The 22,443-nt window shown below is 45.2% G+C and overlaps 1 protein-coding gene across 8 annotated transcripts in view; it reads right to left on the bottom strand.

Moving 5' to 3' along the window:
• The window catches only part of SQOR (sulfide quinone oxidoreductase), a 53,864-nt gene that overhangs the window by 14,171 nt on the left and 17,250 nt on the right, over positions 1-22,443 (bottom strand). For 6 of the 8 annotated variants that reach the window (XM_048218946.2, XM_048218954.2, XM_048218947.2 and 3 more), the window contains 3 exons: positions 10,069-10,319; positions 7,460-7,630; positions 1,814-1,867 (listed from right to left, as the gene is read on the bottom strand). In XM_048218946.2, coding sequence (XP_048074903.1) covers positions 1,814-1,867; positions 7,460-7,630; positions 10,069-10,302 — 459 coding nt within the window. In that variant the 5' untranslated portion in view covers positions 10,303-10,319. Of the gene's footprint in view, positions 1-1,813; positions 1,868-7,459; positions 7,631-10,068; positions 10,320-16,254; positions 16,322-16,521; positions 16,688-22,443 lie in introns of those variants that run through there. The other 2 variants (XM_057306204.1, XM_048218951.2) reach the window with 2 other exon arrangements.

The raw sequence follows: 22,443 nt of genomic DNA, 5'->3' as shown, positions 1-22,443 counted from the left end.
GATTTGAACATATCTCTTCCCACCATCAAGATGAGGACAAGAAGCCAGCCATGCTTCCGTTTTGGCGAATCAATTGCCTTACTGGGAAGAAGGACAGACAGAACCGAGAGCCGTACTGTCAATAATCACACACTTAAACTACCCTTTATCAGGTTGTGCCAAATCGAACTCTTGGTAAGGGCAGTAAAGGCAGGTAATTAAAAACATGGACTTGGGACCCCCACAGATCTGGCTCGAGTCCCAGCTTTTCCACTTACAAGTACTGTGACCCTGGGTCAATTACCCAATATTCCTAAGCCAGCACATCTCAAAGGGCAGTTCCTGGGAACTTGCTAGAAATGCAAATTATCAGGCCCCACCCACATCTACTGGTTCAGAAACTCAGGGGCAAGTCCAGCAATCTGCCTGGCTCTCTGGGTGGTTCTAACACACACCGAGTTTATGTTCATCATCTGTAAAATGGGGGTAAAAGTAACTGCTTCAGAGGGTTGTTGGCAGGAAGATATGAGACCATAAGGTGCTTAGAAAAATGGCACCCACACGGTAGTGCCCCACAAAGTGTCAGTGTATTCCTGCCAGTAAGATTAACTGGACACCTGTCTTTGGTATTAGAAGGTACGGAGACGGAGTTGAGACTCAAGCACCGGTTCTTCCATTAAGAGCAGAGAACCATCAAAACCCAGAAGACGGGCTGGTCCTTCGGAACCCTCGCAGGCTCTTCTCCAGACTGTAGGGCGACCACGTGATGCCCGCCCCTCAGCTGTCAAGGAAGCAGTGCCAGGAACTCGTCCACGACGCTCAGTGTGAAAAGCAACTATTCCCCCGATTACAGACCATTATCTCCTGCTACAGTTTAAGTAGTTGTAATATCAGCAGTTTCAACAGAATTATCATTATTATTATTATTATTATTATTATTATTATTATTATTATTGTTATTATTATTATAAAATCTCCTTGTATCTTACTGTTTCTAAAGTCTCAGCCCATGCTGACAGTGGATAATTCGCTGCGGGAAATCGTACTGACTCCTAGGCACAGATGAGGGAACTGAAGGACAGCAAGGTTGAGAGACCCACCTAGACTCTTACAGAACCAGATGCCGAGACTCCTGACCATGGCCTCGGGTTCTCCTCACACAACCTCCCTACTTCCTGGTTCCGAAAGCAAAACACACTAGCCAAGCGATAAGCAGCTGATCTCTTATTTCCTTCATTACTTTTCTCTAGTTTGAAGAGGTTGTTGTTAAGGAAAAAGGTGCCATAAAGTGGTAACCAAGTTCCTTTTAGGAAGACTGGTGACAAAGGGCAGTTTATGACCCCTCATCCAATTCAAGTTGCTTCCCTGGGAACTCTGGAGCAGAGGGAGGCAGGGAGAGTCAGAGAAAGAGAGGAGATCTGACTCGCCCTTTGGCTGACCAGCCAGGGAGCAGGACATCATGCTGCAAGGACGCCGTGGAACTGAGGGGAGAAAAGAGGCAACTCGGTCCTACACAGCAAGGTAGTTTTCTCGTGAGTCTGGAAAAGCCTGCTCTTTTGCAAGAACTGCCATTAGGGCATGGACACGCTAAATTTGGATTAAAGCGTAAAGCTAGAACATATCATCATTGTTGACATTGTTGACAAAATCTTAAAAGATTTTTTAAAAAACCATAAAAAGACTGCTGAGAAAAGAAAAACTGAAAGAGGATCCCTTAGAACTCTTTCATGCCAGAATGAATACAGGGCATGTGTGACTCCCAGGGCAACTAAAGGCAGCATCTGATCTTGGCATAAGTAGGCCAGCGTCACACAGAAGTGGTTTCACATGGTACCTTCTCATAGTCCAGCTGGATTCCGAGAGCAATAATAAGGTATTTGTAGGAGATCTGCAACACAAAACAATGGTATTTTAGACCAGGATCCCAGAAGTGACAGCCCAAGGGCTAACCAGCCCCAGCCCCCATGTGGCCACCCCCATGCCTCCATTTTCTACTGTGGACACCTTGAGGCTGTGGGTGATGGGCAGGGGACAGGGAGGGAGGCACGCTCCCGCCTGCCATCACGTCTGCCATTCCCGGTTTCTCAGGCCTCAGCGCCTCACAAGTATTGTATGACCTGCCGGGCCCCGAGGGCTTGAGAGTCCTGTGTTTTTACACAGTGGGAAGGGATACAAAGAAGCCACAACTATTTGTGTGGTGCTTCTATTAATACCTCCTCATGCTGAGGGGTGGGAGACGCACTTCCTAATCTTGAAAGACAATCAACTTTAAAATTTGTAGAGTCATGTGTGACTCCCAGGCAAATCTGACCTGCCATACGGATTGGATCGATACTCTAAGTGAGAAACTGCTCTTTTGAGGGTCATGGAAAAGGATGTGATATAATGTACATGACCTTACTTAATGATCTATTTAGAACTTAAAAGTCCCTTCTTTAAATATGGGTATTGTGGGGCATCTGGGTGGCTCAGTTAAGCGTCTGCCTTTGGCTCAGGTCATGATCCTGGGGTCTTGGGATCGAGCCCCATGTCAGGCTCTTTGCTCAGCAGGGCAATCTTCTTCTCCCTCTCCCTCTGCCTGCTGCTCCCCCTGCTTGTGTGCTCTCTCTCTCTCTCTCTGTCAAATAAATAAATAAAATCTCCAAAATAAATGGATGAATGAATGGTGATTACTCATGCCAAGGGCAAAAGTATCCATATTTATCATGATGGAAATGTGGGTTTAAGATCAGAAGGAAGAAAGCTGAGGCCAGAAAGTGTAAGCAAGAGGGACATAAAGAAACAGAACTTGACTAGAAAACTGGAGTTGGAGGGGCGCCTGGGTGGCACAGCGGTTAAGCATCTGCCTTCGGCTCAGGGCGTGATCCCGGCGTATGGGATCGAGCCCCACATCAGGCTCTTCTGCTATGAGCCTGCTTCTTCCTCTCCCACTCCCCCTGCTTGTGTTCCCTCTCTCGCTGGCTGTCTCTGTCGAATAAATAAATTAAAAAAAAAAAAAAAAAAGAAAGAAAACTGGAGTTGGAGAACGATCGTAATGAAAGTCAGGAGCCCAGCAAAGGAGTAATGGGTTATAATTAATCATCACGATCTTGTACTAAAAGGAGAAGCAGAGCAGCAAGAAGAGTAGGTCACAGCTGAAGAGAGGTTTTTATACAGATAAAGAAAATGAGACACAATTTGCTCACAAATATTTACTGAGCACCTCCTATGCGACATATTGTGCTAGGTCCTGGACATGCAACACTGAACCAGACTGCTCCCACCCCTCCAAGAACTCAGTCTAGTGTGTGAGATAGGTATTATCAGATAATCACACGAATAATTACTAAATCATAGAATGCTGTGATAGCGTGTTAAGGGGGAACCTGACCTAGTCTAGTAGGTCAGGGAAAGCTTTTCTGAAGGGGTAAATCTAAGGTAAAGATAAGTAGGAGTTAGCTAGGAAAAGAGGTAAGCTCAGCATGTGCAAATGTCCTGGGGAAGGAGGAGGCCAAGGCATGTGAGCAAATGAGAGGAAAATGTGCTGGAGCAGAAATGACGATAGAGAGGGAGAGAGAGAGAAAGAATGGAACCAGAACCAGGTTAAGTCTGGAGAAGGAAAAGGGCCAGTCCACACAGAACCTATGGGACACATTCCAGACAAACAGACCCCTGCCTCAGGGAAGAGTTCGAGACACATTGAGTCTGGATTTCAGCAATGCTTTCAACTCTGTCTTGAAGAAATACTAATGTATAAACTAAGCATGGAATAATTTTGGTAACTTTTTAGCAAAAAATATTCGCTAAACAATGTTGATTGATGCACGCTAGAAAAATCTCTCAAGGGACATGTTATCAAATTAAAACCTTGAACTTAAATGAAGCCATCGTGGATAATGGCTAGGGAAAAAAAATGGTAACTGGATGACAGAATCATAAATCCACAAGATCCAGGCAAGTTGGAAAGATGAACTAAAACCAACAAGATGATATTTCCCGTGAGTTGGTATATGCGGATTTCCGAGATCTGGCTATAACAGACTTTTGCTTAATAAAATCTTGGAAGAAAGTCCTGCCAGTTTACACCAACCTCTTCCCCAGCCCTAAAACAAGACACCGCAACTTTCCTAAGAGTCTGAGCCCTAGATGTCTAAGCAGGGCTCAGAAGTGAGAACACCTACCAGCGCCTCTCATTCTCAAGAGATGAGACAAGTTTATGATTCTTGAGATGTGCACAAACCCAACCACAGAGGGCTCTAGGCTATATGTGTAATATAAAGGGGTCTAATCAAGGAGGCAGGCACTGCTGTACCAAGGAGGTGATATATATTGTCAGAGACAGGTGTTCTGGCCCCAAGAACAGTGGACTGGCAAAGGAAATGAGCCCCAAAGCTCAATCTCGTGAACTGAGAACAATCTTCCGTTTAATAGTGTCTGCTCTCCTGGAGATGCTGGAGAGAATAAGTTCATCAACAGGGAGAAATAATTTTTAGGTGTTTTATAAATATGTATGTGTGTATATATATATGCATATATATCCTAATCTATTATATATATTCTAATCGAAAGCCTGACTTGACATTGGGTCATGTGAAAAAAAGACCTAGAAGTTTGAACTGACCTCAAGCCCAGCATGAATCAGCATTGTGGTAACGGTTGCTAAAAAGGCAAATGCTAACTTAGGCTATATCCAGTTGTGGGAGGGAATAGTGTCACTCTATTCTGGGCTGTTCTGTAAAGTTGCCTACTCTTCTGGGCAACCTCTTTCATGGGGACACTAACAGGACAGATGATGTCCACAGCAGGGCAGAGAGAACGACAAGGGCACTGGAGACCATGGAACAGGAGAAAGTGCTGAGGAAAGTGGAGACAGGGCACAAATCGACCTGAAGACTAGATTTACACAGATGATAAGAGCCATCTTCTCATAGTTGAAGGGTTCCTCCACAGAAATGGAAAGGTACTCTTGGCCATGCTACAGGACAAAACAAGGAACAAGAAAGGCATTAAGGCCAAAAACACCCTGGGGGCCCAAGGAAGACTATGAAACAGGCTACAGAAAGGTAGATTCTGACTCCATGATTTTGATGTAACCTGTCTGTCTAAAAAAATGGAGAGCGATCACTTGTTGTCAGAGAACTCCTTGACCTGGGAACGTGTAAATACCAACCCACTTTAAATTCAATCCCTCCCCGCACTGGCCCAATTTCAATTACTCTGCTCTATTTACTTTCATTGGTACTCGTCGCCTTCCAGCGCACTATATAATGTACTTATTATGTCTATTGGTTATTGTATGCCCTCCCCTGCTCGAGATAAAACCCAGGAAAGTAAGGATTTTTGTTTCTTTTTGTTCACTCATATATGCCTAAAACCATATCTAGTTTATAGAAGACACTTAATAGGGGCACCAAGCTGGCTCAGTCGGTAGAGCATTCAACTCTTGATCTCTGGGTCCTGGGTTTGACCCCATGCTGGGCATAGAGCTTACTTGTTTTTTAAATTTATTTATTTATTTATTCATTCATTCATTCATTCATTTTGACAGAGAGAGAGAGAGCACGTGTTGGTGAGGGGGCCAGCAGAGGGAGAGGGAGAGAGAATCTCAAGCAGGCTCCACACTCAGCTCAGAGCCCGACTTGGGGCTTGATCTCACAACCCTGAGATCATGACCTGAGCTGAAATCAAGACTAGGGGGCTCAACCAACTGAGCCACCCAGACATCCCTAGAGCTTACTTTAAAAAAGAAAGAAGGAGGCGTGCCTGGGTGGCTCAGTCTGTTAAGAGTCTACCTTTGGCTCAGGTCATGATCCCAGGGTCCTGGGATGGAGCCCCAAGTTGGGCTCCCTGCTCAGCAAGGGGGCCTGCTTCTCCCTCTCCCTCTGCCCCTGCTCGTGTGCTCTCTCTCTCTTGTTCACTCTGTCTCTCAAATAAATAAGATCTTTAAAAGGAACGAAGGAATGAAGGAAGGAACGAAGGAAGGGAGGAAGGGAGGGAGGGGGGAAGGGAAGGAGGGGAGAAAGGAGAGAAAGGGAGAAAGAGAAAGGAAGGAAGGGGGGGAATAGATGGATGGAAGGAAGGAAGGAAGGAAGGAAGGAAGGAAGGAAGGAAGGAAGGAAGGAAGGAAGGAAGGAAAGGAAGGAAGATGCTTAAATATTTGTGGGAAGAGGAAGGCAGACAGGCAGGCCAGCTAGAGAACCAAGGGTCATGAATGCTGTAAGGCAGGTACTCCTGGTCAAGGTTTAGGAAAAGGTTACAAAGAATCTCTAAATTGGGTGCCTCGTGGCTCAGCTGGTTAAGCACCTGCGTTCCGTTCAGGTCATGATCTCAGGGCCCTGGGATTGAGCCCCAGGTGGGGCTCCCTGCTCAGCAGGGAGTCTGCATCTCCCTCTCTCTGCCCCGCCCCTAATTGTGCTCTCTCTCAAATTTTTTTTTAAAAAGATTCTCTAAACTCAACAAAATTAAATGCAAAATTTAATCATCTCAGGGTCCTGAGATGGAGCCCCAAGTGGGCTCTGCAGTCAGCAGGGAGTCTGCTTAGGACTCTCTCCCTCTTCCTCTGCACCTTCCCCGTGTGTGTGCACACGTGCTCTCTCTCTCTCTCTCTCTCTAAAATAAAATCTTTTTTTAAAAAAATTGGTTTATGTATATGCATTTTCTAGATAAGGCTTTTATCAGGTGCTCAGAAAGATCCATGACCCAAGGAAGGGGTACAAATGCCTGTAGCCAATGAGTCCCTGCTTAGAGGAAGGGGTTGGACTTGAAAACCTTTCAGATCCCCACCAAGTCCCAGATTCTACAGCTCTGAGAAAATGCCTGCCGCACTGCTGGGCTCGGCGGCAGCCAAGAGGACAAGGCACTGCAGATGGCTTCTAAGCCTGGCATCTCACCATCCCGCTCTCACCCCGACAGGGGCTTTGCTCTCTGGGTGATAGGAGCAGACTTCTGAATGGTACTGAGCACTTAAGAGTCTCAAGCTTCAGGAACAGAAATTCTCCTTAGCCCACCCCCCGCCCCGGCCCCCCCGCACAATCAGGACTCACACCGTCCTTTACAACTCTGGCATAGCGCCCCCTAGTGTAACTAAGATGGATATTTTCCAACGTCTTCCTCTGGGCGGTCAACTGTCCCGGTGAGAAGCCCGCTGTTTCAAAGGTAAAAGGAGGGAGGTGCTGCTATTTTAACATGTAGTGGTAGTATTTGTGGGATAAACATTCAGATGCAAGATAGTACAAAGCAATTGAGCAACAGTGGGTGGGTTCAACAAATACATGTCTTAGTTGTTCAACATCACTCACTCCTTCCATCCATCCCATCCTCCATCCACCACACACCTTCCCACCTCGTGCAGGATCCACATACACACACACACACACACACACACACCCATGCACACACATGCACATACGTTGCTCTCTCTCCATGTAGCTGTGCAGTTTGATAATGGCTGTGCGTTAACACAAGCCCTGATTAACAAAAGCCAAAGGACCCCGATGCTTACCTCCTTGCCATTGTCTGTGTGGATGCAGTTCTTGTCTGGGTTCAGCTCGACCACTCTAGCTTTGATCCATTCTACACCAGATGGTATCACACTCGCAGTGGGACGGCCAGATGAGGCTAACTGCTTGGCACCAGCCCCCACCAGTGTCCAGATTGGCTGGTAGAAATGTCTCTGAGAAACGAAGTATTTGGAGACCCATTTCAATTTGAGACAGATCAAAAGGGTCACAGTTAAAGGTATATGAGCTAAACTCTCAGTTATCCCTCCCAACCCTTGAAGCATCACATAAAAAAGCCTTAGAAGGTTAGTCTCCCCCGCCCCACCTATTGGTGTCTCCCATTATGTTAGGCTCTGAAGGGCAGTCACCTAACACAAGAATTCTGCCAAGATCATCCCAAAAAAGCCATCAACTATCTTTCATGACCATTATATTATTTGTTGCTCAAAGTTGACTTGATGCTTAACATGTACATGGATATATATATACATGTATGTGTGTACACACACACACACACACACATTATGGATATATTTATGTGCACAGACATAAAGAAAAATTAAGCTTGGCAGCCTAAATATGGTTCCTTGGAACCATCTGGAGACTACATTAAGTCTGGAAAGTTTACAACCACTTCTGAAGAGTCTCAAAACTTCTTTAACTTCCAAATGTGTTTCCCAAGCCCATGGAGGACTGCAGACATTCCCTATCAGCCCTCGTACTCCCTCCTTTCCCTTCTCAGAGGTTTTATACCCGAAGCCAGTAGGCACCAGATCCTACCCCATGATGCCAAATTTCCACTGTTTTCGAGAATTCTCTTGCTTCAGATGGTCCTCTCTTGATCTAACTTAGTTTTGAAAGTTCTAGACTCATGGGCAAAGGGCAGATTGATCTAACAGCCTCTGAGAATCCCAATCCACTCATGGAGTGGCCTGGGGGATCGACAACTCTCAACACTGCCAAAATGCCTCAAACTGGCTGGACAGAATTGCCAGCCATAGAGATGTTAAAGAGGATATGAAAAATGGCTTTGCAATCTCTATTTAGCCAATAATGGAGGTGATCAAAGAGGAGGGAGGCAATGGTCTCCAGTGGTGAGAACTCATTGATTTCAAGTCCATCTTGAACAGAAAAAGGAATAAAAATACAAGCTCAGACTACAAGCATCAGCTCCTCCAATCACTAAACCAGACACAGGAGAGCAAGTCCAAATACCTGAGCCCCTCACAGCACCTTTGAAAGACTTCCATCCTGCACTTCCTCAAGGGGGAAGACAGCATGACTCTGGCCTCCCGAATGGTGCCCAGTGCCTCAGAAGAGCCCTTCTCATTACCAGGACTAGCCCCAGTGGGAGACCTGCCCATGGGTTAGCTACAACACACCATAGGTCCCTGATAGAGCTCTCAGACCAATGTCATTTAAAACACTGACCCTGAATTAGTCATTTTAAGAAGGAAAATGATGGAGAACACACCCCCTACTCTACTCTCAGATCACAGCATACCAGTCTGAGACCACAGCTAAGCCCCAGGCAGCCTCATGGGGGGCCGGGTAAACTTCTTGAAAAGGAATGTGCTTTTCTTGACCTGCCTTCCCCACCAAACAGGAACTAGATCCATTTTGCTTCCCTCCCAAGGACACAGATCCCAACTGGTACACACCTAGCTCCTCAGGAAACATTAGTCAAGCCACCAAAAATCTGCAATATTTTTTCTGAAAGCTACTGGATCATCTTAAAATGTTTTGCATGAAATAGTGCCTTACAAACCCTTCCCAGCTAACTCCCCAGTGTCTCTGCCTTTTTCTGCTTTACAATCTGTTTATAATCCCCTGTACTTCAATTTCTCAATCCCACTAACACCTTTCCTAGAGGCCTCCCTGCCCCTCAACTCATCACCCATTGTCCAGACTAGAACAGAGAAAGGAAAGTACAACGGCCATTGATCCTCCTCTGGACACTAGGTTGGAATTGGGAGGGCTTTTTGGGTCGAACTGTCTCTCCCCAAAAGATATGTTGAAGCCCTCATCCCAGTACCTGTGAATATGATCTTATTTGGAAATAGGGTCTTCACAGATATAATCAAGTTAAGATGAGGTCATGCTGGATTAGAGTGGGCCCTAAATCCAAGGACTGGTATCCTTATAAGAAGGTCATATGAAGACACCAGAGACACAGAGAAAGAAGGCCATGTGAAGACAGAGGCAGAGATTGGAATGATGCCAGCTATAAGCCAAGGAACACCAGAGATTGTCCACAACCACCAAAGCTAGGAGAGAGACATGGGACAGATTCCCTCTCCCCTCCACAGTCTTCAGAGGGAGCATGACCCTGCTAACACCTTGGCTTTGGACCTCTAGCTTCCAGAACTGTGAAAGAATAAATCTGTTTTTTTAAATCACACAGCCCTAAGAAACTAATACATAGAAGAACATGAAAGCCTAGATCTGTCCTCTCTCCCTCTCCCCACCTTCTCCCAATCCTTTTTGCACCCACAAGAAGAAGCACTAAGCTGGAAACATGACAGAAACAGGGCCTGACAGCCATCCACACCCTACCCCAACACACGTGCACCTGCACACAGACGCATGCACGCAAAATGGAGAGACTTACCTCACTGGGCTCAACAATGGCCACATTATCCGCACCCACTCTCCTCTTCATGCGGGCAGCCATGGTGATCCCACCGCTGCCCCCACCCAGCACCAGCACTTCATAGTGGTTCTTGGCGGCAAGGCTGGCCCCTGTGTGCAGCTGAAGGGGGCTAGCCTGCTGAGTGCCCAGCCTGAGGAAACAGGCAAAGAGCCTGGCTCGAGGGCCAGACATCACAGTGGCCAGTGGGGTCATCTTCAGGCTGGATAAGGCTAGAAAGGAATAGACAAGGCTATGAGTAAGTAGGGACCACTATGGGACCAAAGCATTTTCTTTCGGGGAGGAAGGGAAGGCTGGCGTCTGACCAGCTCTAGTTGGTTCCCACCATCTGCTCTCAAGATCATCTTCCCATCTGACTATGGTCAAAAGTCTCCTGAGAAGACCACTGATAGTTAACAATTGGTTAAGCTTTCCATTTCTCTCATCCTCCTTCAGGTCACCTGGGACTTTGTTTGAACTAAGTAGGCCTCACCTTTTAAGTTCTAATAATTTGCCTCTACTTATCCTTGTCCGTCCATAAATCTAGGGCATCCTGTGGTTTTCCAGCTGCCACCCATTCTCCTCTCATGCACCTCTCACCCCTGTAACTGTTTCTTAGATTTTTTAGTCCCTCAAAGATGTATGAGTCCACAGAGAGACACCTGTACAATTCCTTGCCATAAAGGGCACCTAAGACCTTGACCAAACAGAAACATTCCTAAAAAACCGACCTTCTGCAACTCAGAGCTCAGATCGAGGTAACTGGGGCCTTGGCCGCACTCAGAGGCCTCCTGGCTCTGCTTGCCCACGGACATGCAGTGTAATCAAATCACTGGCTACACGTAAGCAAAAGCCCTTCACACCCTTGGAAATTTCAACCAGTAGATAAAACAGCCATAAAAGGAGCCCTGCCTGGTATCATAAAGTTATGCTTTATGTAAAGAATCTGCACCTGCTGCTGGTGGTCTTTTATTATCTCCAATTCAGTAAACAAACTCCCCTTCACAGCTCCTCCCAGAGACACTTTACCTTTAGGAAACCGTGTTTCTGTGCTGAGCAGTTAGTGCTTTGCCAGTGAGAAAGTGAGGGCTTCTCAGAAACTGGCCCTGGCTTCACCCCACCCACAGGACGGGCCTCGCACCTTGCATACCATCTACTTGCATAACTCGGAGGGCCCAGACTCAAAATATCACCCTCTCTGGGTATTCCACTGCCCCAAATCAAGTTCAGTCCTTTGGGTTCAACAATGCCCCAGGAACCCTTTACTAAAATGCAGGTATCCAGCTGGAGGATAACACTTCTAGCTGCTAAGGTCACGAACGTCTTCAGAGGAACAATTTAATTATATTATTTTCCCCCCAACTAAAGAAGAGGAAGGCTACGTGAGGGGATTAAACAAAGCCAAGAGGGGGAAAGGATGGGAAAGGAAACAAGAAAGGCCCTGGGGGCGGGAGGAATGACCCAGTGGGAAGGAGGAGGAGCCGAGTGCTGACTTTGATCAGAATTAACTATTCCAGAGTTTTGGCACCCCCAACAATTCCTCAATATCTCAGCTCTGAGAAGCAAGGGGAGGTGGGGTGAGGGTGGGGGGATTTGGGTGCCTACAGTAAGTGGGGCAGGCTTAGAAATTGTAGCTACAGGTTTAAAATCAGTGCAACCCTTCTAGAAAATAACATTTCTCATCCGTTGACCCTGTGTTTCCATTTCTGGGATTCCTAGAGGCTAAGGAAATAACCACTAACCCTAAAGAAAAAGTCCTTTACAAAGATATTTCTCACATATTCATTCCTAATATGGTGAACCCTTAATTAACTGGTTTGTGGACTGGATCTGATTATATCCTGGTTACAGAAAAAAACCACAGGCTCCACACTGGCCAGGGAAGCCTCGGGTCCCAGACTGTTTTAACCAACACTAATTCATGACTGATTCAATTTAACATGGTGTGGAGGGGCAGGAATACGAGTCTGGATGTCAAACATCAGGGGGAAAGGTTAAGTATGGTTATACATGGTAACAGGTGATTTTGATTTCTTCTGCTTTTCTATGTTTTATAAAATGTCAGCTATATACATATATTAATGTTATGATAAAATCTTTATTTTGATAAGTAACATGTATTAAGTCCTTTACATAAGCATTCGGTTTATGAGTTGGATGCCATTATCATCCCCATTTTACAGATGATAAAATCGAGCCAGGGAGCAGGTAAGTGACTTCAAGATCATATAGCCCATACGTGGTGGGCTATGAATTGAATCCAGGCACTTTGGTGCCACAGCCTCTACTCTAAACCTCTGTACTCTACTATCTCTGTGATCTTTATCAACAACAACAAAACGTTGCCTATATGATACTGTTAAATGAAAAAAAAAAAAGCCAGATATATTTTCTACACTTCCCAGAAAAGGGACACTAATTTTTTTTATGGTACTGACACCTATTAATGTTTTGATATAACTATAATTGATTTTTCATCTTCTTGTGTGTGGTTTTCTCAAGTTTTCTTTAATGAACTCTAGATTTTACATTTTGAAAATCGTGCCATTTGATATTTTTTTAATGATTGAGGAGTGGAGAAAAATCAGCAAGTAGGATGTTGCTGTTTCGTGGAGAGAGATTTTTTTTTTTTTTAAGATTTATTTATTTACTTATTTTAGAGAGAGAGAGAGAGCATGTGAGTGCTGAGAGGGAGACAGAGAATCTCAAGCAGACTCCCCGCTGAGCACGGAGACCAATGTGGGGCTTTATCCCAAGACCATGAGATTGTGACCTGAGCTGAAATCAAGAGTTGGAAGTTTGGGGGCGCCTGGGCGGCACAGCGGTTGAGCGTCTGCCTTCGGCTCGGGGCGTGATCCCGGCATTATGGGATCGAGACCCACATCAGGCTCTTCTGCTAGGAGCCTGCTTCTTCCTCTCCCACTCCCCCTGCTTGTGTTCCCTCTCTCGCTGGCTGTCTCTATTTCCGTCAAATAAATAAATAAAATCTTAAAAAACAAAAAAAGAGTTGGAAGTTTGGGGCACCTTAGTGGCTCAGTTGGTTAGGCCGTTGCCTTCAGCTCAGGTCATGATCCTGGGGGTCCTGGGATCCAGTCCTGCATCTGGCTCCCTGCTCCGTAGGGAGTCTTCCTTCTCCCCCTCCCTCTGCCCTTCCCCCCACTCATGCGCGCACACATTTGGTCTCTCTCTCTCAAATAAATAAAGATTTTTTTTTAAAAAGAGTCGGAAGCTTAACCAACTGAGCCACCCTGGTGCCCCAAGAAAGAATATATTTTACTGTGAACTGATAGCGATCACATCCTGCCTTTTCATGTTATTCATAAAATGACAGAATCACCGCAAAACTCTTCGCTTCCCAGAAAAGGGAAACTATTTTTTTACAGTCTTGAGGCTACATCTTAACCGGGTTAAGCAATAATGATCTAGAAGGAGGCGTGGCTAAGTTTCTGGTTTCTAGCACTTCATCTAAGGTTATTTAACCTCCTAGTCCCCTTCCAGCCTAACACACCATAGTTTTTCTCTTGAAAGAGGAAGAGTTTACACAAATATTTCCTTCATTCCTCCAAGACGGCTAGTTCTGTTCTATTTCAGCAGCCACCCGTAGCCTGTTTCTGGATTCAGTATTTATAAACACAAAGTCCTCCCAACTTCATTAATAACAGCCATCAGCAGAATGTCCTGAGGATTGAATTCAGTAAAAAGCCCCGAGGGAGAAGCTGGGAGCTTCTGAGTGAGTGACCGGTGCTAGGAGGGTGTGGCTGTACGGAAGCTCTGTGCCACCCACCCCGGCCCCATCCCTACGCTCTCTTCAACGTGGCTGTTTCTGACTTGCAATACACTTTGTAACAAACTGGTAAGCATAAGTAAAGTGTTTTCCTGAGTTCTGTGAGTCATTCTAGTGAATTATCAAACCTAAAGGGGGGGATCATGGGAACCCCCAAATATGTAGTCAGCCAGGTAAAAGTGTGGGTGCCCTGGGACTGCATTTACAGAGGACATCTGAAGTGGGGGCAGTCTTGTGGGGCTGAGCCCTTAACCTGTGGGGTCTGAACTCTGGGAGTTAACGCCAGAATTGTTGGACACCCCCTTGGTGTCAGAGACTGGTTGATGGAAAAACCTACATTTGGTGTGAGAATGTTAGAAGTGGTGTCAGAAAATACTACTCAGGAGCCAATAAGAATTTCTGACATTGACCTAAACCAAGTCTATGGCAACAACCAAAAAAAAAAAAACCCCACAATGACAGGAAGCAGCTGTCACACAATCTTAACCAGAAGGCAAACAGAAAGAAAGGCCAAACTTGACCCTGAAGTCAGCAGAAAAGAAACAGAATATTTCTGTCAACGAAATAATTAGGAAGCATACATCTAATATGACTTCGTAGTCTCTCAAGAAGATAGCCTAAAACATATTTACTTGTTAGGTTAGGAAATAAGAATTAAGAACCAATGAGGGGCACCTGGGTGGCTCAGTTGGTTAAGCACCTGACTCTTGATTTCGGCTCAAGTCATGATCTCAGGGTTTTGAGATCAAGCCCTGTGATCTCCGTGCTAGGTGTGGAACCTGCTTATGGATGGATTTTCTCTCTCCATCTTTCTCTCTCTCCCTCTCCCTCTCTCTCTGCCCCTCCAACCTCTAGGGAAAGAAAGACTTAACTAGAAGAACGCAGCCACCTCACACTCTTGCAAGGTGAAACATACACACTCTTAAAAAGTAAGGCAAATTTAACTTTCATTTAAAAAGTGCATGTAATACATTTTATAATTAAATAATTTCATGATTCTAAGTTAAATAAAAATTCTTCAGTTAATCCTAAATCACTTGAGTGCCCCCTGCAAGGGATCAACATAAATGCTTTGTTCTATCTGCAGTCTAACTGGCCAGGTAAAATCCCTGCTGACTGAAAGATACGACTGTAACCTGGGCATCTCCTACTTACATTAGGGGCCACTGGCTCCGGGCCCTGGTCCAGACAAGTCTTTGGGACTCCACACTTTCCACCGCTGGCCCTTCGTGCAGTGGCGGTGCACAGCGCCTGGGTCAAAATCTCCCCAGTCTCATGCCACGTGACATGCCACTCATTGGGTGTTAGCTAGGACACCTGGCTGAGTTCAGACACAGCTGGCCTCTAAGTAAGGATTATTCAGAGCATTCTTTTTTTCTTTTTTTAAAGATTTTGAGAGAGAGAGAACACACAAACGGGGAGGAGGGGCAGAGGCAGAGGGAAAAGCAGACCCCACCCCCACCGTGAGCAGGGTACCTGATGTGGGTCCATCCCAGGACCCTGGGATCATGACCTGAGCTGAAGGCAGACGCTTAACTGCCCGAGCCCCCCAGGTGCCCCTATTCAGAGCATTCTTAATGAAAGATCCATCAGGCCAGCAAGACTTGTAGTTAACCTTTCAGCTACTTTTGCTCTTGCCCAAAAAGTGGGTCTTTGTATGGTTCACAATTGCTTTACCACAAGCCTACCACCGAGCAGGGCCCTCCTTTCTTCGGGTTTCAATAACCACAAAGCCAACTTTTAACTTGTCAGCTTAATACTTGCAAAATCTAAGCGAAAAATAGATAAGGAACAGCCTCCAGCTCTGGCCACCCAGTCTGCTCCTCCCACCCTGCCTTTCCGCCCCGGTTCCCTGGGCCAAGCTTACTCTGAGCTGCTTTGTCCTGATGCTCTGAATCCCTGTGGGTCGCAGTCTCTGAGACACGAGTGAGCCTTGTCCACACAGCACAGGTGGGGCTTTCACCTAGTGCCCAGGTGCTGAGGCTCCAGAAAGGCCCCTCCTCCTCCACATGCTCCTCCCCCTTGGGCTTCCTAGGCTTATTTACGTCTATGGGCCCTACAGCTATCCTCAGTTACATCTCACCCAAATTACTTCCAGAAGACAGGATTTGATAGGGAAAAGGGAGAAACTCATAATGATAATAGCTACTTTTACTAGGCGTTTACTAGTTGTACTTACTGTCTCTGAGACTCCTTACAATAGCTTTGGAAAGGGATTTTAGTATCCCCGTTTTACAGATGAGAAAACTGACATTTAGTATAAGGTTAGAGAACTTCCCTAAGGTAATATCACTAATTTAAGCAGTAGAGTTTAATTCAAATTGATTTCTCAATTGAATTCTCACAGCCTTAGACCTAAGAGATAATTGAAGGAGAATGCCTACCAGCTGAATTTTATTGACATTCGAATTTAAAGTAACTTCTGCCCCGTGGAGTGGAGTGGGAGGGAATCTACAAATTGAAAGAAAAAACAAAACATTACGTTTCCTGGGGAGGGTTGAGATACAATAGTAGCATTGATATAATTTTTGAAGAGCCCTTAACTTTTAGAAATATATACTGAGATTCTTAAAATTGAAATGATTTGGAATTTGCTTGAAAATACTACAGGGAGGTGGAGTAGGTAGGAGCTTAGAAGACACAAGACTGACCATGAGTTGGGGCGCCTGGGTGGCACAGCGGTTAAGCGTCTTCCTTTGGCTCAGGGCGTGATCCCGGCGTTATGGGATCGAGGCCCACATCAGGCTCTTCCTCTATGAGCCTGCTTCTTCCTCTCCCACTCCCCCTGTTTGTGTTCCCTCTCTCGCTGGCTGTCTCTCTCTCTGTCAAATAAATAAAATCTTTAAAAAAAAAAAAAAGACTGACCATGAGTTGATAATAATTTGAAGCCAACTATGGATATATAAGGACATTCGCCATGGCAGTGTATTTTTGTATAAACTGAAAAGTTCCACAATAAAAAAAATGACTGAAACAGCAAAAAACAAAAATCAAAAACCAGTGTCTCAGAGTGGGCGGTGGCTCTACTTTTTAGTCACTGAAATGGTAAGTTGTGGGCATATTATAGCAAGATAATAGAGATATGAGAACCAGCAACACAATTATAATCGTACTTCCCTCCCGGCTACTCACAGGGCCCACACCTGAGCCCCCACTGGAAGTAGTGATACTACTTTACAAATGGGCAAACTGAGGCTCAGAGAGGCAAGATGATCTTCCAAATATCACACAATGAGTCAGCAGCAGGGCTGGAGCCACCGTGAGTCCTTGATGGGAACAGCAGTCTTTCTGAGTGCCCCTGGAGCAGAAGCTAGCAAGTCAGAGGAGGACTTCACGCAGCTCCAGATCTGGAGACAGCCTCTCTGCTGGCAGGGCCTGGCCAGGCACAAGAGGCCTACAACCCCAAGTGGCCCCATGCACCATCTCCCAGAGAGGCAGGACGCTAGGCAAGGGCAGATCCAGGTTTTATGGTCATTAAGCCTATACAATTTAGGGACCGAAATGACAAATACAAAATTAGATGGGACAGTTAATATTAACTTTGAATGAGAGAAGAAATCACAGTAACTGTCTGGATTCTTAGTGATTCAGGACTCTTTCTTCTGATATCTCCCTGAGGCAATTTATCAGAAATACAAGCATAGAAATACTTCCTGGTTGCAACCTGGCTGCCCCTCCCCTCCTGAAACTCCCTGCACCCACAAGGACCTGGTCAAGAGATTGGCCCTGATGCTTAAACTTCATGTGCTTCTGGAGAAATCCACCTCTAATGCTCACAGCACTCCTTTAGGGCACTCTGCCCACCCACCCCTCTGGGACTCACAACGCTCTCCTTCTACCAGTCCTGAGTTTTGCCAGTCCCCCTCTCGCTTATGGCTTCTTTGGACAAGCAGAAGCTAGATCCTGTAAAGCTGGTTCATCACTATCCTACGGCAGATTTCTATGTGCCGGACACTGCGCTGGGCACTGGAGGCGGTCACGGTATCTTCATTTTACAACCGAAAAAAGTAAGGCTGCAGGAGACTGGTTATATTTCTCAAGGGTACACAGCCAATAAAAAAAGGGAATAAAATTAAATAATAATAAATAAAATAAAATAAAATAAAATAAAATAAAATAAAATAAAAACAGGATTCAACCAGAGGAGCTAGAAAAGAGTGAGAGAGAGAAGGAAAGCAAACATCATCACTTTCCCTGGTACATGGAGAATTCTCCTGGGAATTGGCTCACACAGTTATGGAGGCCGACAAATGCCGAGATCTGTGGTCAGCAAGCTGGAGACCTAGGAGAGCCAATGGTGTGGTTTTCGTCCAAAAGTCAGCAGGCTCGAGACCCGGGAAGAGCTCATGTTGTGGTTGGAGTGTTAGGCAGGAGAAAACCACTGTCCCAGCTCAAGGCAGTCAGGCAGGAAGGATTCTCTCCTAGCAGGAGGCTCAGCCTTTTTGTTCTCTTCAGACCCTCAACTGATTGGATGAGGCGACCCACGTTGGAAGGGCAATCTGCTTCACCCATTCCTCCAGAGACACCTCCACAGACCCACCCCAAATACTGTTGGACCAACTGTCTGGGCATCCTGTGCCCCAGTCAAGTGGACACATAAAATTAACTATCATACCCTGACATAACCTATAAAATGGCAAGTCCAAATACGGAAAAATCTCAGGAAGGAAATTGTTACTATGACTGGATGAGTATCATTTTTGGATCTCAAGAAAATGCCAAACGTTGTCTCGTAAATACTATGGTTCCTTAATACGGTCTCATCTTACCCTGAAATATGCACGAATGAAGGAGACAGCCATGTTTGCAGTACTTATCAATGGCACAGGATTCGACACTTTATGAAGACTTCCTGGAGGTGTTTTGAGTCCAACTATATTAATAATGTTTTTAATTGTATTTTATGATTGTTTGACATTTGGGAGCCTCGCTAATCCTAGTGAGACTGCCCTTCCAGTGCTAGTTAACCCCTAGAGAGAGTAAATAACTTGTCTGGGAGCACACCTCTGTTATGTAAACCAAATCATCCAGAGCCCACACGTTGCACCACTTCCTCCATCTGGCTTTCACACTCCAGAAGGCAATATTCCGACGCCCTAATTATCCCAGCGCCAGACATCAGACAACTGGGGTTGCCCCTATGCCCCAAAGCCCACTAAAACTTATTCAAATTAGCCAACCCCAAACCTGGTCAGCCCCTTCCCCCTGCCTCACAATAACTACAATATAGGCTTTGCCCATGTCTTCCCCTCAATTTTCCTGCCGGGTGCTTCGCCACGTGGCCCAACGTGGTGTATCGTGCTTCTGTTCCTAGTAGTCATCTCCTGACATGTTGGAAGATTTTATATATTCAACCAATTTTTTTCTCTGCTCCTTCTCTTTACATATCCACTCAACTGTCAGGTGGCGGGCATTTAAAAAGCAATCTAATTACATATGACTGTGGAATGTTATAATTATGTGGGTGATTGGGCCAAAGCTTTACAACTAAACAACACAGATACAGTGTGATTTTTTTAATGCAATAATTACTCTGAAGACTAGAGCAGTGGACTTTCCTTTCCTTTGTCATACTCTTATGACCTGCTCTACCTAAATGAGCTATCTTCTCCACCAAGGTAAGGTTTTTCACCTCCTTTTTATCCATTGAACCTTGGTAAATAGGAAGGGTCATCAGCCAGAGGTGCTCAGAAGGGTGTTTAAGGAATGAGTTTTCTACAGGATATAAATGTATGTGCATATTCATACCTATGCTAAACTTGTCTCAGTCATACAGTGGCTAAATTTGCAGAACCCAAAATCAGGAAACATAATCTAAGCTACTTTATTTATACGTTTATTTCCTGCACAAAAGATCTGCAAATTAAATTATATTTAGCTATGCTAAATGTGTCAGTATATCTTTATGGAAAGAATAGCATTCCATGAAATCTACATGCTGATGAGACTATTTCTACCAGTATTCAGAGTGTCTGCTGCACACAAGGACCTGTGCTGATGGACAGAAATTTCCCCATCCCATTCCTGCTCCCATTCCCAGTCTATCAGTTTTAGGTGCAAAGGGAAGAAGAGCAGACTTGCCAATGAATGCTAATGTAGACCAAGAATAAGGTAAGTCAAATTTCAGGGGAAAGTCTTTTTTAAATATTATAAGGTCTAATATGAATATTGGAATGTTTAAAATAAGCCATAAAAAAGCTAGAAGAAATTTTAAGTGGACATTTACATCATCGGTGAGTAAGATTTAAAAAAAAAAAAAAAACCTTTCTTAGCATAACACCTTAGCATAACAAAAATCAGGTCAATGGTTTGAATACTTAAACAGTTTTCGAACCTTTTTTTAAAGATTTTTTATTTATTTGAAAGAGAGAGAGAGCATGAGCAGAGGGGAGGGGGGAGTAGAGGAAAGGCAAAGGGAGGGGTACAGGGAAGGGGAAGGGAGGGGTAGAGGGGAAGGGAGGGGAGGAGCAAAGTGAGAGGGAGAAGCAGACTCCAGCTGAGCAGGGAGTCTGACACGGGGCTCAATCCCAGGACCCCCATGACCTGAGCTGAAGGCAGATGCTTAACCAACTGAGCCACCCAGGCGCCCCTTTTTTGAAACTTTTGTTCTAGTCTTTATCCCCCCCCAACCTGCTCCATCTACTCCACACCCACTTCTGCCCAGCTCAGGCCCTGAACTGCTGACAACATCACCAGGACTCCCTTGCCCTCTGCTTTCTGGTTGGTTTAGTCAGTGGTAAGCATTAGCCGAGAGAGCAGAAAGAGTAGTTGGGGTATTTCCTCCCCATTTTCTCTCTACTTTGGGCCATGCCTGAGTTGGACAATGGATGGAGGCTGAAAGGATGTTGAAGAGCATAATAGAAAAGTCTAGATTGTCTTGAACGCTCTGTAAAAGTATGACGATTATCAACAACCAGGTTGGGGAAGGTTCAGGAGGAAGTGAGGAGCACAATGGGGAAAAAAATAAATCACCTTAGAGAACACCACGAACAGACGATGAATAGACGTACAAACAGTAAAGGCTCTGCTGGTGAGGGTTTAAAATGAAATGAGGAACACGTTACTGAACACTAGAGAAAAGGGACCCTTGTGACAGAGGAGCAGAAGCTTAAGATAATTGTGTCCTACAGTTACGTGGAAAGTAGAATTATGTAGAAAAGTAGAAATTGAACATTTAGCTGAGGATATGTCCAAGCCAAGTGTTGATGGTGCAGCCAGATTTCTTCTTGCTGCTTTTAGGAAAATGTGAAAGAAAAGAGATAAAAAAAGAGAAGAAGTGTTCAACCAAAATGAACTAGGACTACCAAGTGGCAAACACTCGCCACATTTCATGACAAGCAAGGATGGCCCAGAGGCTGGAGCGCAGAGCCGTAGAGGATTATTCCCAGGCTTTGAAACCTAATGGAATTTGTCCAACTCGATTTTAAAATTCCTTGGGACCAGTGACTCCTTTCTTTCCTTACATTTTTTCCTTTTTTGAACCAGATCCTATGTAACTTTTATCCTCTGCCTATGCTACCGCTGTATTTTAGGAGGAGATAACGTGTTTCTTTGGTTTCACAGACCCACAAATCAACAGGAATTGTGCCCTAGGATGCCTCATACCTGCAGCCTCACTCATACATAATTTAGATTATTCAGAAGATGAAACTGAGACTTTGGACCTAATGAGACTCATAGTCGATTTTGTATCTTAGTTAATACTCTGATCGGGGATCTCTTTGGGGACCGTGGAGTGAATATATTTTGTATATGGGATAAGCATGAATCTTTGGGGGCCAGAGTATGAACGGTGTGGCAGGCAGAATAATCCCCCCTCCCGAAGATGTCCTAACCCCTGGAACCTATGCATATGTTACGTTGCAAGCTAAAGGGACTTTGCTGATGTGATTAAGTTAAAGACCCTGAGAGGGGAAAAGCAGCCTGCATGATGCAGGTGGGCCCAGGTACAGATGGGATGGATCCTCAAAAGCCAAGAACCTTTCCCAGCTGTGGCCAGAGGGAAGGCGTGACTCTGCAAGAAAGGTCAGAGAGATACGAAGCTGCTGGCTATGATAATGGAGGCAGAGGTTCACGAATCAAAGATGCGGGCAGCACCTAGAAGCTGGAAAAGAAAAGGGAAAAAACGAAAACAAAACCAGATTCTCTCTTGGAAATTCCGAAAAGAACGTGGCTCTGCTGGCGCTTTGACTTTCTAGTGAGACCCATGCTGGACTTCTGAGCTACCATACTGTAGGAACGGAAGTTTGTGTTGTTTAAGTCACCAAGTCCATGGTAATCCGTCAGAGCAGCAGTCGGAAACCGACTCATCATCTTACTCAAGCTTCACAACAATCCCATGAAGTAGGTATTGTTATTCCCATTTACCATTGCTGAAACTGAGGTTCAGAGAAGTGACATTCTAGTTAAATCTAAGAGCTTGGATATAAACCCAGATTTTTGAACATCAACCCTAACACTCCTTCCACTAACCCAGAGATGATGGAGGTGTAGAAGATAAAGGTGGCCCATATTTTTAGCAACTGTTCCCAGGGAGGTGGCCAGAGAGTTCGATGCTACACTCTTGGTCGACT

The sequence above is a fragment of the Ursus arctos genome, unplaced genomic scaffold (genome assembly GCF_023065955.2).
Source record: "Ursus arctos isolate Adak ecotype North America unplaced genomic scaffold, UrsArc2.0 scaffold_36, whole genome shotgun sequence".
Classification (NCBI taxonomy): Eukaryota; Metazoa; Chordata; class Mammalia; order Carnivora; family Ursidae; genus Ursus; species Ursus arctos.
The sequence above is the reverse complement of the archived record's forward strand: the minus strand, read 5'-3'. Positions and strand labels throughout refer to the sequence as shown.